The following is an 18,735-nucleotide window of genomic DNA, read 5'->3' as shown; positions in this document are numbered from 1 at the left end:
CGGTCAAAAGCCTACACCAAGTCTACAAAGCACATGTAGACTGGTTGGGCAAACTCCCAGGACCCCTCCAGTAGTCTTGCAAGGGTAAAGAGCTGGTCCACTGTTCCACGACCGGGACGGAATCCGCACTGCTCGTCTTGAATCTGAGGTTCGACAAGCGGTCGGAGCCTCCTTTCCAGCACCCTGGCATAAGCTTTTCCCGGGAGGCTGAGCAGTGTGATGCCACGATAGTTTGAGCACACTCTCCGGTCCCCCTTCTTGAAGATGGGAACCACCACCCCGGTCTGCCAGTCCATGGGCACTGTTCCCGACCCCCATGCGACACTGAAAAGGCGTGTCAACCAAGACAGCCCAACAATGTCCAGCGCTTTCAGCATCTCAGGGCGGATCTCATCCACCCCTGGCGCCTTGCCACCAAGGAGCTTTTTGACTACCTTAGCGACCTCTGCCAGGGATATGGGAGAAACCACCCCAAAGTCTTACGGCGCTGCCCCCTCTCCGGGGGACATGTTAGCCGGGTTTAGGAGTTCCTCAAAGTGCTCTTTCCACCGCCCGACGATGTCCCCAGTCCGGGTCAGCAGTTCCCCCCCCTGCTGACAACAGCCTGGGGAAGCCCCTGCTTTCCATTCCTGAGCCGTCGGATGGTTTGCCAGAACTTCCTTGAGGCCAACCGAAAGTCCTTCTCCATGGCCTCCCCGAACTCCTCCCATGGCCGAGTTTTAGCATCCGCGACCATCGCAGCTGCAGCCCTTCTGGCCTGCCGGTACCCGTCAGCTGCTTCAGGAGACCCCTGGGCCAGCCAGGCCCGAAAGGCCTCCTTCTTCAGTTTGACGGCTTCCCTCACCCCCGGTGTCCACCACCGGGTTCTCGGGTTGCCGCCACGACAGGCACTAGTTACTAGTTATTAATTGTAGCAGAGAGGATTTAATTAGAACGTAAGATATGTTGTAACAATTCCCCCTCAGCCTTAAATCGAGGAGAAAATTAAAGGTCATGGGCGGATCTGTTGCAGATACCTGTAAACCGCTGCCCCCGGATTGCGTAACAAATGGAAACAAAAGTACACGAAAACAAACAGTCCGTTGTGAGTCTGAGTGTTATTACCAAACTAAATGCAATGCGACAAGGCAAGACATATAACACCAACAATGAACCCCTCCCCCAAAACACAACTTAATCCCCAACAGCTCCCAATAGTCCCAAAGTCACTCATTGTCTGGAGACGAAAGTAACCCCCCAGGTCGTCACGCACCGCTCCGCGTCGGGCGGAGACGCGACGAGCGAGCGTCGCCGCGTCCCCACGCCCCGCGCTACCTTACGCCGTCCTCCAGCCGCTGGGCCCAGGGCTTCGGCTTTCAGCGCAGTCCTCTGCTGGTAAATCCACCTCGCTGGGGTCGTAGCATCCCGCAGGGCAGCCGCCGTATTCCCGTCCTGCATCACCCGAGTGCTGTCTGCCCGCGTGGCAGACATCCGATCAGAAAACAAAAACACCGCGTCACTTCCCCCGGTCAGACACATGCCAAATGAAAGTAATAACAATAACAAATAATAAACGGTCCCATTTGAACCCGTGTCCCTGTTCAGGCCACCGATAAGTATAACAGATAATAAACAAGCAGGTTTCTTCTTCTAGTAGTTTATGCTGCACCAGAGGCAGACCTATGCCATCTTTACAACGTGACACATGAATCAAAGTGGACTTCTTGTTTCACGTGCAACTAAATAACTAGAACAACGGTCTGGTGGGTGAAAGTTTCTGTTTGACTGAATAGATTCAAGTCTCAATGCAAACGTCCAGACGGACACACAACTCTACCCAGAGCTCATGAGTCCTACTTCTACTGCAAGGAAGTAAAGACAGCAGACATGACACAGGAGGATGATTTCAAAGTAAAACAGGAAGTGACAAGACAACAAAATAAAAGCACTACCGTCTAGTGACGGTTGTGACACATATCATACAGACATGACCTGGAAGTCACTGCTAATGCTAATCATGCACATTCTACAGATCACCAACTAAAATATTTTCGTTTGTTTAACCCCTAGTCTAACAAGAAAAAAAAATGCCTGAATCATATTCTAGGTTTATAGATATTGATTAGTGAAGCTTTAAATGTCACAGAAAACTGTTCATGTTATTTTTTCTGACACTGAAAACAAAAACAACAACAAACTGAAATTGTGAGTCATCTTCATTTTATTTAAACTGACAACATTGTACAAGAAGTCATATTTATTATCATTGTTATCAATATTGTTAAAAGAATAGGAGACTATTATATTTGTGTGCTTTGTTGTTATTCAATACAATGACTAAAATAATTAGCAACATCTGTTGGATTTACAAGTTAAAATCTATGAATGTGTTTTTATATATTTTAAATATTATCATTTTTTACAATAACGGGTTGACATCAAGTTATTGATTGTCTTAAAGCGCTTTACTAACATTTAATCAATAGTAAATGTATCAATTGCAAATTTAGAGTAACTCAACAATTGTCTTAATGCTGTTAATGACAGAAAATTTCACAGTCAACCAAAGCATGATGGGAGCCCTAGCCCTTTTTGGGTTTGGGATTGATAGTCTCCTTGATCCACTTCAGGTACTTTGGATAACAGACGTTCATTGAAGCAGCTGGTCCAACACAGGCATGGTCATCACCGGCTGAAATGACACCATAAATCATGTTCTTGACCACCACTCCTCCACCAGAGTCGCCCTGTGAGAGAGAGGTAAATGTTTTTGGTGTAACAGACTTTTGTATTAATTATGGAAACACTCATTTATTATGAATTGGTAAAACTTGTAATGACTTGTAGAAAAGATATAAAGTTAAAAGCCATGTCAACTCACTGGAGCGGCATCCACTATCCCTGCCATGTCTTTGTAACACAACCAGAGATCCATGGAGGACCCTAAGAATAACTTCTTCTTCAGACACTTTTTGATCGGAGCACAGTCGACAACGTTCATGTCTCCACATTGGAGTTTAGCTGGTTCACCTTGTGGACCTTTTACTAGATGAGAATAGAAAAACAGTCTTTCTACATTACAAAAGCAACAACTTTCAACATCATCTACTCAACTTGTTGACAGGAAATCCTTCCAGCAACAAATAAACACAACTATTCATAGCAATACTTTCTTTAATAAACATGCATCCTGGTTGGTCCCAGTGGATTCATCAGGTCGTCTACTTCCACCTGATGCCAGCATGTTCTAGCTTCATCACTGAGACATTCAGTCTCTTACACATTCATGTTGACCAGAACATCAATGACCCACAGGTCAGAGGCTTTATGGAAATATGAGTCAGCAGTGGAAACACACATGAGCAAAAGTCATAAACATAGACAATCGTTAGAATGAAATAAACAAGATGCATCTCACCTTTTTCCTTCGTAGTTTTGTCTACAGCTGTGAATCCATGACCTGCAATCTGAACTTTATCACCTCTGAAAGACAACATAAACTTATTAGCAGCTTTCTAATTCATAAAAACAATAACTTTACATTTAAAGAGTAATTAAAGCCCAAACTACTTTTATTCATCTGAACACTGATGTGTATATGTATTTAGTGTTGATGATGGATTCAGGTCATAATCTTGACGTTTTACTGCAAAGTATTTTAATTCTACATAGTGCTATAATAAACATAGTGACTGCCCTCTACTGGCTGAAACCAGCTATTGCAGGTGAATTGTGCTGTTATCTGATCTGGAGATTAGATGAAATATTCCTTTATTATTCCTGCAGTGAGGACATTTGCAGGATTACAGCAGCAAACAGGTAAAGTGCACACAAGAGACATCGTTAAAATTAAATAAAACAAGTAGCATAAATAAACAGCAAAACATTAATAAAAACAGTAAAGAAAGCACAATAACTATATTATATAGACAGAATAAAATGTTGAGGTGATTAAATGAAGTGTATTGTTGTGTAGCCAGCGTATCCTCATACAACGGTTCATATGATATCTGACAGAAAGTTAATCATTCTTCATGCGTTTGTCAATAAATATGACAGAAAGGATTCATAAGAGAGAAGTAATATCAGTATAAGATCCAATAATAGCAGAATAATAATATAAATGAATGGGGATTTAATAAAAAATTATGATTATGAAAGCATTAATGGTTATAGTAATAATAGAAATGTGACAATATTAAAACTAAACTGTTTCATAACAGAACAGTCTCATCATTTTGAGTTGAACTGTCACACTTATTAAAGGAGCAAAGATCACAACTCACATGTTGAGAGGATTTTTACAGTCAGGCAGATCAACAGGTGTGATGTCCGTTATAACGTCACGTAGCTTCAGCAGCATGATGTCATGTTTCCTGAATAGGTTGTCCTTATAAATCTTGTATTCTGTGATTTTCACTTCTCTTACTTCTGGGGATCGATCTAAATATGCTTTCATAGTCCTACAAACGAGTGAAAGACAGAGAAACTTCACTGAGTTACTGGAGATGCATCGTGGTGAAATATTAGTTAGTGAACATGAACCTCATCAATGATATCTTCACAATGGGAATGCCACACTAATCAATCAGATCACTGCTGACTGCTGCTTTCAGACTGAAGGAGGAACCTGTGGAGACTAGTTTTAAAGTAAAGTTGTCACTTTCTCACCATCCACGTCCATCTTCCCAGCAGTGAGCTGCAGTCAGAATCCACTGGTCACTGATCAGAGAGCCTCCACAGAGGGATGACTTGGTGCCTTTGCGACCTCTCAAAATCACATGGTACTGACGTTCACCATCAGTACAATCTTCACCTCCGATGACCCTCTTCTGCAGATCCAGCACCGAGCCCACCGTGACACCTGAAACACAAAGTCCTCCAGCAGGTGACTCTCAGTCAGAACAGGTTGTTGTAGAGAACAAGTCTAGAAAGGTATGAACACACATGTGAGCTGTGGCTGAAGTCCTATGGAACACAAGTACTACAGACTAGTACAGTCCATCTGAAGGCACATGAAGGGTTAAAGCCAGCAGCAGGTGATCACTCACCGGCCCACAGCAGAAGGAGAAGACCCGTCATGGCACCCATCTCTTCCAGTGACTGCCCTCCTGGTGGAACTGCTGCCTTTTTAAATGTGTTCCTCTGTCCTGTTGGCCGTCCAGCCACCAATCAGCTCATGAAGGTTCCCAACACAACCCCATTGGCTACTGAGGTCCACGCTGATGCAAATGTTGATCACTGTCAGTATCAAGGAACCAGACTCTGATGTAGAAAGAGAAGAAACAAAGAGACCAACGTGAAACTGACTTCACTGTGTGTTCACGAAGATGAACTCAGATATTGTTGAAGTTCATAATGAAGAAATGAGTTAAAGTTGGTTTCAAGTCCACATGTTGAATGAGAGGAATTAATTTAGAGGAACCAAGTGAAAACGTTACTGTACCTTTAATAAAGGTCTGTGAAGACACTCAATGTGTGAGGGTAGTAGTAGTAGTAGTAGAATAAGTAGTAGTAGTAGTAGTAGTAGTGGTAGTAGTAGAATAAGTAGTAGTAGTAGTAGTAGTATAGTAGTAGTAGAATAAGTAGTAATAGTAGTAGTAGTAGTAGTAGTATAGTAGTAGTAGAATAAGTAGTAGTAGTAGTAGTTAGTAGTTTTTATCATAATATAAATTAAACATATTAATAGATAATTATTATATTATGAATTAAAATGAAACTAAATTAATATTGTGTGTTCACCGTTGACACTTAAATCATATTCTGTGACAGAGGATAAGGGAGAGCCAGGCGTGCGCCAAGGTTCTGCAAGTCCAGCGAAGTCAGGATGCAGTGAAGAGCCAGGCAGTAGTGAGGAGGCCTCGGGTAGCCGTGAGGAGGCCTCGGGTAGCCGTGAGGAGGCCTCGGGTAGCCGTGCGACAGAGTCAGATGAAACTTCTAATACTACACTTTACCCTGGTGACCGGGCACATTTCCCGGTGGATATTACTGATGCTGAAATGGAAAGGTTCATTTTAAGGCAGGGTCCGTATCCTAAAGATAAAAAGGGGAGATGTTTTTCTAAAGATTTTTATCATAGAGTGTCAAAAAAAGGAACCAAGATACAACGCAAATGGCTGTGTAACTCCCCCAAAATTGACAGAGTATATTGTGAGCCCTGTTGGCTTTTTGATGAGAGAAGATCTGCATGCCATAACAGTGCCTGGACTACGAGAATAAATGATTGGCAAGGACTGTCTAGAAAAATAAGAGAGCACGAACACACTCTCTCACATACCTGTTTGTTTATCTTTGGATAATGACCGCCGGACAATACATTATCCCTTACATATCGGGGGGGCCTCTCAGGGTTATTCTGTAGGGGGGCCTCATGTGTTTCGGTTACGGCACTGAGTAGTAGTAGCAGTAGTATAGTAGTAGTAGTAGTAGTAATAGTAGTAGTAGTAATAGTAGTAGTAGTAGTAGTAGTAGTAGTAGTAGTAGTAGTAGTAGTAGTAGTATAGTAGTAGTAGTAGTAGTAATAGTAGTAGTAGTAGTAGTAGTAGTAGTAATAGTAGTAGTAGTAATAGTAGTAGTAGTAGTAGTAGTAGTAGTAGTAGTAGTAGTAGTAATAGTAGCAGTAGTAGTATAGTAGTAGTAGTAGTAGTAGTAGTAATAGTAGTAGTAGTAGTAGTAGTAGTAGTAGTAGTAGTAGCAGTAGCAGTAGGAGTAGCAGTAGTAGTAGTAATAGTAGTAGTAGTATAGTAGTAGTAGTAGTAGAAGTAGTAGTAGTAGCAGTAGTAGTATTAGTAGTAGTTGCGGAAGTAGTAGTTGTAGAAATAGTAGTACTAGTAGTTATTGTAGTAGTAGTAGTAGTAGTAGTAGTAGTAGTAGTAGTAGTAGTAGAAGTAGTAGTAGTAATAGTAGTAGTAGTAGTAGTAGTAGTAGTAGTAGTAGTAGTAGTAGCAGTACTAGTAGTAGTAGTAGTACTTTTATAGGTACTAAGAAACATTCCGTGTGTTATTATAATGTCAATCCATTTCCGGAGATATTTTAAAACAGCCTCCACTAAAACATGTCATCTCTTTGTTTCTGCGACAAGGAGCTTTCAGAGGCTCCAGAAAGACAATATGTCAAAATATGATGCGTCCAGAAGCAAAAGATTCAAACGACAGCAAACAAAACCAATAGTGGAAACCCACAGACAGTTTGATTATTAAAATGTTTTATTGTGAGAAAACAAGTGCAGACTAGTACATGAACACATAGAGGTGTGTGTGTGTGTGTGTGTGTGTGTATGTGTGTGTGTGTGTGTGTGTGTGTGTGTGTGTGCGTGTGTGTGTGTGTGTGTTTAATAAGGGATATTGGTCTATATACCTGCATTAACTCCTAAACAATAGTAATGCTATAAATACCCTATGGGTTAAACCAGCATTAATATTATATTAAAAATAAAAGAAGGAATAACACATGGGGGAGAAATTACATAACCAATGTTTTTTCATCATCTTTTGAAACATTTGAAAGAGGAACCTTCTCCTCTCTCTTGGTGAACTCGTCTTCCCTTTCTTACTTCTGCTTTGTTGGTCCTTCTCTGTTTCTCCTGGAATCTGCAGGTTCAATCTGAAGACAGGATGATTTAACAGATACATTTGATAAGTATAAGAAATGGCCTCGGCTGTGAACGGCTGCTTATCAACTCTCTGGTTTCCACACAACAACAATTGATAAAGATGAAATATTAGCATGAATGCTAACTGCATGTGTTGACACGTTGTCACGGAGACGTGCAAAACTGACGCAGAGGGAACGAGGGCACTTGCCAGTAACCTTTCAGCAGATCAAATTTGCTGACATACTTTGTGGCACCCACCTGGTCAATACAATCATCCATACGAGGTAATGGAACATAATTTGGCTGTCACCTTATTGACTTTTCAAAAAATCTGAACAGAACCTGGGTGTCTTGTCACTTTTAGGCACCAACAAACATGGAGAAGCCCAGCTTGATGACCGAGGCACTGCAATCTCCTTATCAACAATATATTTGACCTCCGCCTCCAAATATTTACGCTTCTCAAGAGAAACTCGATCAAAGTGATACCGAATAGGCTGCGCATCACCTACATCAACGTTGTGCTCTATCCAGTCGGTGCGGGAAGGCACGTCACCAAACAAACACCCGGGATATTTCAAAATCAGCTCTTCAAATTGAACAGCATGTGCTTCTGGCAAATAGCCGAACAACCCCCTTAATCTTTCAAGGGTCGCTGGATCTTTTAGCCGACCAGAGAGCAACCTCTCATCAAGCTCGAGAACAGCATCCTCCATGCTCTCGACCGAAAGCCGTCCACTGTACCCGCCACCAGCACCGGACCCACTACCACTAGTGTCTGCTGCCGCTCACCAGGAACATTTTCACAGGTTTCCTGCACCCAGGAGTTGAATTCAAATAGTTAATTTGTGTTAACTGATTTGTATACTAGTTGTATACGGACCCGAATACTTTGCCTGGAAAGGTGAACTCACCAACGGTCAACGTCCCAAAACTTCATCACCGGCACTAAACTCACACATGGCAGCCCGGCGATCAAACCACTGCTTCATGTTAGCCTTTGACGTCCCCTGCAGAATAAAGCAGATACCAAATCTCATTCACATAATCAATAAGGTTAGCGGATCTGACTCCTCCCAACCATCCTTAAATACAGACAACGGACCCCGGACATTATGGCCAAACACTAGATAATTTAGGTTAGACCCTGTACTCTCCTGTATTACCTCCCGTGCAGCTAAAAGCAACCACGGTAGACCCTCTTCCCAGTCTGCATCTAGCTCCGTGCAGTAAGAGCACAAAAGAGACTTGAGTGTTTGGTGAAAGCGCTCCAAAGCACCTTGACTCTGTGCATGATATGCGGATGACTGGTTATGTCAAATACCCAACAGTGTCAACACTTCGGCCATTAGGTGAGAAGAAAAAGTTGACCCCTGGTCACTGTCTATGACTCTTGGGATTCGTCTAGGTCTTAACAACAGATCTTGCGGTTATTGTTCGTAAGGGATATGCTGCCGGTACCTGGTGCTTTGACACATAAGTTAGCAAATACTGGCTATCAGACCTCACACAGGGCAGCGGCCCACACAATGATTAGGTACTCAAATGGCTGACTGATAGCTGGGATTGGCTCCAGCACAGCCGGCTTAATGACCTGATTTGGCTTACCAGTCAGCTGATACGTGCTACAGGTTTTATTGTACACAGACACATCCCTCTTCATTTGTGGCGAGAAGAAATGGCGCAAAGTTCGGAAACCCAAATGTCGACTTGAAAAATGGGATCCCCGACAAAATCCTCCCCGTGGGGCACCCAGTTCCTCACCAAAATACCGACCTGAAGAAAGTAGTCCCTGGAAACATGTCTCACCTCACCATCTGACAGCACTGACCCAAACAACTCTTCCAAGGACGGATCCGCTCTCTGACAACTGCCTATGAGACATGGATAAAGGAAAATCAGGTAGTTGCAAAACATTTTCCTCCACGTCCTCGTCCACCCCCTTTCACTCAGCGAGACTTAATGACCGCGTCACCGCACATGGAGGGAGAACTTCAGGAAAACGAACTCTGATCAGGCAGTTCTGAGTCTGAGGGAGAGGGCGTGACTATCGGAGGAGGAGGAGAAGGCATATGTGCCCAAACGCGACTGCCAGCCAAGTTGTTGCCAAGATTATGTCAATCCCTTCCAATGGTAACGCAGGTCTCACCCCAATAGGCATTTTGCCCTGCATCAAGATTCAGATTATGCACTGGAACAGGCAACACCCTCAACACTATTCCTCGCATCAGAATATTATCCCTGTATCCGTCTCATCCGAAAACGGCAAAATGGAGCCCCGAACATAAGAGTTGACAGCACCTGTATCCCTCAAAATCTGAACAGGCACCTGTATCCCTCACTACCAGTCTGTGTTAGGAACCCTTCCAAGACAACAGGCTGATGGGACTCATTGAGGCCACCCACCATGCCAGATTCAGCATGTCCATCTCCCCCCAACAGGACCAGGAATACTTGCAGAAGAAGGTGTTGCCCTCCGTCCCCAGCATATTGCCTCATAGGCCCAAGCTTTGGGCAGTCTTGCTTCCAGTGTTCTGCCTCATGGCAGTAATGGCACATATTTCCTCCCATTTCAGGGAAAAAAACACCAAAACAAGCAGATGACCTACTACCACCAACCTTCTGCCAGCCAGACTCCCACACAGAACTCAACATGAATATGCATAAGATATGACTACGTAATATTGATGACAACGTATTTTAACAAGCTGTAGGATATAAAATAAGAACAATAACAATACATTATGAAGAACAAAAAGGTGTGTGTGTGTGTGTGTTTAATAAGGGTATATTGATCTATATACCTGCATTAACTCCTAAACAATAGAAATGCTACATACGCTATGGGTTCAAACATTATTAATATTAAAAATAAAAGAAGGAATAACACATGTGGGAGAAATTACAAAACAAATATTTTTTTCATCATCTTTTGAAACATTTGAAAGAGGAACCTTCTCTTCTCTCTTGGTGAACTCGTCTTCCCTTTCTTACTTCTGCTTTGTTGGTCCTTCTCTGTTTCTCCTGGAATCTGCAGGTTCAATCTGAAGACAGGATGATTTAACAGATACATTTGATAAGTATAAGAAATGGCCTCGGCTGTGAACGGCTGCTTATCAACTCTCTGGTTTCCACACAACAACAATTGATAAAGATGAAATATTAGCATGAATGCTAACTGCATGTGTTGACACGTTGTCACGGAGACGTGCAAAACTGACGCAGAGGGAACGAGGGCACTTGCCAGTAACCTTTCAGCAGATCAAATTTGCTGACATACTTTGTGGCACCCACCTGGTCAATACAATCATCCATACGAGGTAATGGAACATAATCTGGCTGTCACCTTATTGACTTTTCAAAAAATCTGAACAGAACCTGGGTGTCTTGTCACTATTAGGCACCAACAAACATGGAGAAGCCCAGCTTGATGACCGAGGCACTGCAATCTCCTTATCAACAATATATTTGACCTCCGCCTCCAAATATTTACGCTTCTCAAGAGAAACTCGATCAAAGTGATACCGAATAGGCTGCGCATCACCTACATCAACGTTGTGCTCTATCCAGTCGGTGCGGGAAGGCACGTCACCAAACAAACACCCGGGATATTTCAAAATCAGCTCTTCAAATTGAACAGCATGTGCTTCTGGCAAATAGCCGAACAACCCCCTTAATCTTTCAAGGGTCGCTGGATCTTTTAGCCGACCAGAGAGCAACCTCCCATCAGGCTCGAGAACAGCATCCTCCATGCTCTCGACCGAAAGCCGTCCACTGTACCCGCCACCAGCACTGGACCCACTACCACTAGTGTCTGCTGCCGCTCACCAGGAACATTTTCACAGGTTTCCTGCACCCAGGAGTTGAATTCAAATAGTTAATTTGTGTTAACTGATTTGTATACTAGTTGTATACGGACCCGAATACTTTGCCTGGAAAGGTGAACTCACCAACGGTCAACGTCCCAAAACTTCATCACCGGCACTAAACTCACACATGGCAGCCCGGCGATCAAACCACTGCTTCATGTTAGCCTGTGACGTCCCCTGCAGAATAAAGCAGATACCAAATCTCATTCACATAATCAATAAGGTTAGCGGATCTGACTCCTCCCAACCATCCTTAAATACAGACAACGGACCCCGGACATTATGGCCAAACACTAGATAATTTAGGTTAGACCCTGTACTCTCCTGTATTACCTCCCGTGCAGCTAAAAGCAACCACGGTAGACCCTCTTCCCAGTCTGCATCTAGCTCCGTGCAGTAAGAGCACAAAAGAGACTTGAGTGTTTGGTGAAAGCGCTCCAAAGCACCTTGACTCTGTGCATGATATGCGGATGACTGGTTATGTCAAATACCCAACAGTGTCAACACTTCGGCCATTAGGTGAGAAGAAAAAGTTGACCCCTGGTCACTGTCTATGACTCTTGGGATTCGTCTAGGTCTTAACAACAGATCTTGCGGTTATTGTTCGTAAGGGATATGCTGCCGGTACCTGGTGCTTTGACACATACGTTAGCAAATAATGGCTACCAGACCTCACACAGGGCAGCGGCCCACACAATGATTAGGTACTCAAATGGCTGACTGATAGCTGGGATTGGCTCCAGCGGAGCCGGCTTAATGACTTGATTTGGCTTACCAGTCAGCTGATACGTGCTACAGGTTTTATTGTACACAGAAACATCCGTCTTCATTCGTGGCGAGAAGAAATGGCGCAAAATCCGGAAACTCAAATGTGCCCACCATGAGCAAGTTTTATCACATGATCACAAAGCTTGGATGGAGTGACGACTTGAAAAATGGGATCCCCGACAAAATCCTCCCCATGGGGCACCCAGTTCCTCACCAAAATACCGTCCTGAAGAAAGTAGTCCCTGGAAACATGTCTCACCTCACCATCTGACAGCACTGACCCAAACAACTCTTCCAAGGACGGATCCGCTCTCTGACAACTGCCTATGAGACACGGATAAAGGAAAATCTGGTAATTGCAAAACATTTTCCTCCACGTCCTCGTCCACCCCCTTTCACTCAGCGAGACTTAATGACCGCGTCACCGCACATGGAGGGAGAACTTCAGGAAAACGAACTCTGATCAGGCAGTTCTGAGTCTGAGGGAAAGGGCGTGACTATCGGAGGAGGAGGAGAAGGCATATGTGCCCAAACGCGACTGCCAGCCAAGTTGTTGCCAAAATGATGTCAATCCCCTCCAATGGTAACGCAGGTCTCACCCCAATAGGCATTTTGCCCTGCATCAAGATTCAGATTATGCACTGGAACAGGCAACACCCTCAACACTATTCCTCGCATCAGAATATTATCCCTGTATCCGTCTCATCCGAAAACGGCAAAATGGAGCCCCGAACATAAGAGTTGACAGCACCTGTATCCCTCAAAATCTGAACAGGCACCTGTATCCCTCACTACCAGTCTGTGTTAGGAACCCTTCCGAGACAACAGGCTGATGGGACTCATTGAGGCCACCCACCATGCCAGATTCAGCATGTCCATCTCCCCCCAACAGGACCAGGAATACTTGCAGAAGAAGGTGTTGCCCTCCGTCCCCAGCATATTGCCTTCTAGGCCCAAGCTTTGGGCAGTCTTGCTTCCAGTGTTCTGCCTCATGGCAGTAATGGCACATATTTCCTCCCATTTCAGGGAAAAAAACACCAAAACAAGCAGATGACCTACTACCACCAACCTTCTGCCAGCCAGACTCCCACACAGAACTCAACATGAATATGCATAAGATATGACTACGTAATATTGATGACAACGTATTTTAACAAGCTGTAGGATATGAAATAAGAACAATAACAATACATTATGAAGAACAAAAAGGTGTGTGTGTGTGTGTGTGTGTTTAATAAGGGTATATTGATCTATATACCTGCATTAACTCCTAAACAATAGAAATGCTACATACTCTATGGGTTCAAACATTATTAATATTAAAAATAAAAGAAGGAATAACAGATGTGGGAGAAATTACAAAACCAATGTTTTTTCATCATCTTTTGAAACATTTGAAAGAGGAACCTTCTCCTCTCTCTTGGTGAACTCGTCTTCCCTTTCTTACTTCTGCTTTGTTGGTCCTTCTCTGTTTCTCCTGGAATCTGCAGGTTCAATCTGAAGACAGGATGATTTAACAGATACATTTGATAAGTATAAGAAATGGCCTCGGCTGTGAACGGCTGCTTATCAACTCTCTGGTTTCCACACAACAACAATTGATAAAGATGAAATATTAGCATGAATGCTAACTGCATGTGTTGACACGTTGTCACGGAGACGTGCAAAACTGATGCAGAGGGAACGAAGAGCGTCTCAGTCTGAAGCCTGTTGCCACTGACAAGGATGATTATTTATGCATTGCTGTCAGAGTGTTGCCATGAATATGTTCATTATGGGATGTTTGTATAGCAAACAAACACTTTTTTTAAATGATGAATTTAATTTTTTTAATATGATGACAATGGAAATCTCAGAAAACATTCAGTATTACACAAACACCACAACTACTAATGCTGCTATCATGTATACTTTACTTTTCTAAATACTCAAAGACGCTTTACATAGGAATCATTCACCCACTGATGAGAGGAGCTACCATGCAAGGTGCCACATCAGGACTATCTAACATTCATACACCGTAAGTGCAACTACGGGAGCAATTTAGGGTTAAGTGTCTTGCTCAAGGACACATCGACACAGGCTGGCGGAGCGAACCACCGATCCTCTGTTTGGAGGACGACCCTGCTCACAACTGCGCCACGGTCACCCCGCACTACTACTATACTACTACTTCTACTACTACTACTACTACTATACTACTACTTCTACTACTACTACTACTACTACTATACTACTACTTCTACTACTACTACTACTACTATACTACTACTTCTACTACTACTACTACTACTACTATTCTACTACTACTACTACTACTACTACCCTCACACATTGAGCGTCTTCACAGACCTTTATTAAAGGTACAGTAACGTTTTCACTTGGTTCCTCTACATGAATTCCTCTCATTCAACATGTGGACTTGAAACCAACTTTAACTCATTTCTTCATTATGAACTTCAACAATATCTGAGTTCATCTCCGTGAATACACAGTGAAGTCAGTTTCACGTTGGTCTCTTTGTTTCTTCTCTTTCTACATCAGAGTCTGGTTCCTTGATACTGACAGTGATCAACATTTGCATCAGCGTGGACCTCAGTAGCCAATGGGGTTGTGTTGGGAACCTTCATGAGCTGATTGGTGGCTGGACGGCCAACAGGACAGAGGAACACATTTAAAAAGGCAGCAGTTCCACCAGGAGGGCAGTCACTGGAAGAGATGGGTGCCATGACGGGTCTTCTCCTTCTGCTGTGGGCCGGTGAGTGATCACCTGCTGCTGGCTTTAACCCTTCATGTGCCTTCAGATGGACTGTACTAGTCTGTAGTACTTGTGTTCCATAGGACTTCAGCCACAGCTCACATGTGTGTTCATACCTTTCTAGACTTGTTCTCTACAACAACCTGTTCTGACTGAGAGTCACCTGCTGGAGGACTTTGTGTTTCAGGTGTCACGGTGGGCTCGGTGCTGGATCTGCAGAAGAGGATCATCGGAGGTAGAGATTGTCTCAATAACGAGCGTAAGCACCATGTGATTTTGATAGGTGACCATGGTCCCAGAGAGAGTGGCATCTGTGGAGGCACTCTGATCAATAATCAGTGGATTCTGACTGCAGCTCACTGCTGGAAGCGGGAGGCGGGATGGTGAGGAAGTGACAACTTTACTTTAAAACTAGTCTCCACAGGTTCCTCCTTCAGTCTGAAAGCAGCAGTCAGCAGTGATCTGATTGATTAGCGTGGCATTCCCATTGTGAAGATATCATTGATGAGGTTCATGTTCACTAACTAATATTTCACCACGATGCATCTCCAGTAACTCAGTGAAGTTTCTCTGTCTTTTACTTATTTGTAGGACTATGAAAGCATATGTAGGTCGATCCCCAGCAGCAAGAGAAGTGGAAATCACAGAACACAAGATGTATAAGGACAAACACGGGGAACATGACATCATGCTGCTGAAGCTACGTGACGTTATAACGGACATCACACCTGTTCTTCCTCCTAAGTGTGATAGCAGTCCTATTAAAACGTGAGTTGTGATCTTTGCTCCTTTAATAAGTGTGACAGTTCAACTAATGATTTCTGTTATGAAACAGTATAGTTTTAATATTGTCAGTCACATTCATATTATTACTATAACCACTAATGCTTTCATAATCGTCATTTTTTATGATATCCCCATTTATTTCTATCATCATTCTGCTATTATTGGATCTTCTACTGCCATTACTTCTCTCTGATGAATCATTTCTGTCATATTCATTGAATGTGTTGTAATGATATTGTTAATGCTGGTGTTACTATTAACATATTAGCATACTAGGAAATAATAGGAAAACACATGAAGAAGTGTGGCGTCTACTGCCATAAGACGTCGCAATATATTTATATAAACGCCGAAATTACCAGTAGAGAGACGTGTTGTTGAGGTTATAGAGGAGTCGGTGTGTTTGTGTGTCTGTGTGCGTGTGTCTGTTTGTGTGTGTGTGTGTGTGTGTGTGTGTGTGTGTGTTTTGTGCGTGTGTGTGTGTGTGTCTGTTTTTGTGTGTGTATGTGTGTGTGTGTTTTGTGCGTGTGTGTGTCTGTTTGTGTGTGTGTATCTGTGTGTGTCTGTTTGTGTGTGTGTATCTGTGTGTGTCTGTTTGTGTGTTTTGTGCGTGTGTGTGTCTGTTTGTGTGTGTGTGTGTGTGTGTGTTTTGTGCGTGTGTCTGTTTTTGTGTGTGTATGTGTGTGTGTTTTGTGCGTGTGTGTGTCTGTTTGTGTGTGTGTATCTGTGTGTGTCTGTTTGTGTGCGTGTATGTGTGTCTGTTTTTGTGTGTGTGTGCGCATGCGTGTGTGTGTCTCTGTGTGTGTCTCTGTGTGTGTGTGTGTGTGTGTGTGTGTGTGTCTCTGTGTGTGTCTCTGTGTGTGTGTGTGTGTGTCTGTGTGTGTGTGTGTGTCTCTCTGTGTCTGTCAAACTGCACTAACGAGAACACCTGTGTGTCTGTGTGACTTGATCAAAGGTTGCCATGGTGATGACTTCAAAGGGACTACGGTTCCGTAGAGATTAACATGGAGTTCCTGCTCACATCAAACTATCTAAAAACTGAGACTCTAAAAGCTCCTCTTGCTTCAATATCACATATTGAGAGGAAGCATGACTTGATGAACAGATCCTGTGACTGGTGGGTCTGTCGTGTACAACGTGCGTCTCTAAGAGCGCCACCAATGTTGAAGTCAGAAAAGGTCGGAAAAAAGCACAAAACGAAAACGTTGACAGATGAAAAAGTATCTAAAATTATAGAATAATATTTGAAGGTTTTGTCAACATTTGATTATTGATAATTTAAAAAAAATCATGAAAAGCTTAATTATTCAAACATTTTAATCGTTAAAAATATGAAAAGATGTAACCATCGTGTCCTTAAGTAGCTGAATATTTTAATAGCTGAACGTTTTCGGTAGCTGAATATATGAAGGAGTTTTAGAGGTCCAAAATACACACGGAAGAAATAAAAGTTGATTCAAGAATTGCAGAACAATAGTTATTAGTTCTAGAACTATTGTTCTGCCGCAGGAGAACATAAAGCGTGCTTGCCAGCACGGCTCTATGAGCCACACCTAAGTAAAATACTTTAAAGTAAAACGTCAAAATCATGACCTGAATCCATCATCAACACTAAATACATATACACATCAGTGTTCAGATGAATAAAAGTAGTTTGTGGGTTTATTTACTCTTTCAATGTAAAGTTGTTGTTTTTATGAATTAGAAAGCTGCTAAAAAATAAGTGTGTTGTCTTTCAGAGATGCTGTAGTTAAGATTGCAGGTCATGCATCCACATATCGAAGCCCTACCAATGAAAGAGGTGAGAGGAGTCTTGTTTATTTCATTCTAACGATTGTCTATGTTTATGACTTTTGCTCATGTGTGTTTCCACTGCTGACTCATATTTCCATAAAGCCTCTGACCTGTGGGTCATTGATGTTCTGGTCAACATGAATGTGTAAGAGACTGAATGTCTCAGTGATGAAGCTAGAACATGCTGGCATCAGGTGGAAGTAGACGACCTGATGAATCCACTGGGACCAACCAGGATGCATGTTTATTAAAGAAAGTATTGCTATGAATAGTTGTGTTTATTTGTTGCTGGAAGGATTTCCTGTCAACAAGTTGAGTAGATGATGATGAAAGTTGTTGCTTTTGTAATGTAGAAAGACTGTTTTTCTATTCTCATCTAGTCGAAGGTTCATCACTGATACTCCAGTGTGCAGCCACCAACATTGTCGACTGTGATGGTCTCAAAAAGTGTTTGGAGAAGAACAACCCAGAGCTATGGCAGTTCTATAAATACCAACACTGGTTCTGTGGCAAAAGAGACGACGTGGATGTCTCTGTAGTGAGTTGACATGGCTTTTCTGCACATCATTACAAGTTTTACCAGTTGACTATACATAATGAGTATTTCAATAACTGATACAAAAGTCTGCATTAAACAGTATTTACTTCTCTCTCACAGGGCGACTCTGGTGGAGGAGTGCTGTTCAAAGACATGTTTTATGGTATCAATGTATTCACTGGTGATGGTGGCCGTGCCTGTGTTCAAGCAATTGGATTCATGAACATCTGTCATAAAGAGTACGCGGATTGGATCCGTGAGACTACCGCTACTCCCAGTAACAAACAGGGATGGGAAGGCTGAGCTCTACTGGGAAATGTTCTGTCATTAACAAGCATGAAGAAAATTGTTGAGTTACTCTAAATTTGCAATTGATACATTTACTATTGATTAAATGTTAGTAAAGCGCTTAAATAAAAACAATAACTTATATTCTATGACTGAGTTATAACTGTTAGTTTACATTAACATTCTAATTTAAACAAATTTTGATTTTAACTTGTAAATCCAACAGATTCAATTATTTTAGTCATTGTATTGAATAACAACAAAGCGCCAAATATAATAGTCTGCTATTTAACAATATTGATAACAATGATAATAAATATGACTTCTTGTACAATGTTGTCAGTTTAAATAAAATGAAGAT

At 42.5% G+C, this 18,735-nt stretch overlaps 2 protein-coding genes across 2 annotated transcripts; one reads left to right on the top strand and one right to left on the bottom strand.

The window, feature by feature from the left end:
* Positions 1-2,201: 2,201 nt before the first annotated feature.
* On the bottom strand, positions 2,202-5,071 carry LOC306738260 (serine protease 1-like). Its single transcript, XM_079220088.1, has 6 exons — positions 5,031-5,071; positions 4,651-4,843; positions 4,266-4,442; positions 3,398-3,462; positions 2,861-3,024; positions 2,202-2,726 (listed from the first exon to the last, which is right to left on the bottom strand). Exons 1-6 carry the CDS (start codon positions 5,068-5,070, stop codon positions 2,562-2,564), a joined length of 804 nt encoding a protein of 267 aa, XP_079076214.1. The 5' UTR covers position 5,071; the 3' UTR covers positions 2,202-2,561.
* A 9,788-nt stretch (positions 5,072-14,859) lies between these two features.
* On the top strand, positions 14,860-18,735 carry LOC306737793 (trypsin-5-like). The gene is made up of 6 exons (XM_079219585.1): positions 14,860-14,968; positions 15,156-15,351; positions 15,560-15,736; positions 17,494-17,555; positions 17,929-18,086; positions 18,207-18,735. The coding sequence occupies exons 1-6, from the start codon at positions 14,929-14,931 to the stop codon at positions 18,387-18,389; spliced, it is 816 nt and encodes a 271-aa protein (XP_079075711.1). The 5' UTR covers positions 14,860-14,928; the 3' UTR covers positions 18,390-18,735.

The sequence above is a fragment of the Taurulus bubalis genome (genome assembly GCF_910589615.1).
Source record: "Taurulus bubalis genome assembly, chromosome: 6".
In the NCBI taxonomy this organism is placed as follows: Eukaryota; Metazoa; Chordata; class Actinopteri; order Perciformes; family Cottidae; genus Taurulus; species Taurulus bubalis.
The sequence above is the reverse complement of the archived record's forward strand: the minus strand, read 5'-3'. Positions and strand labels throughout refer to the sequence as shown.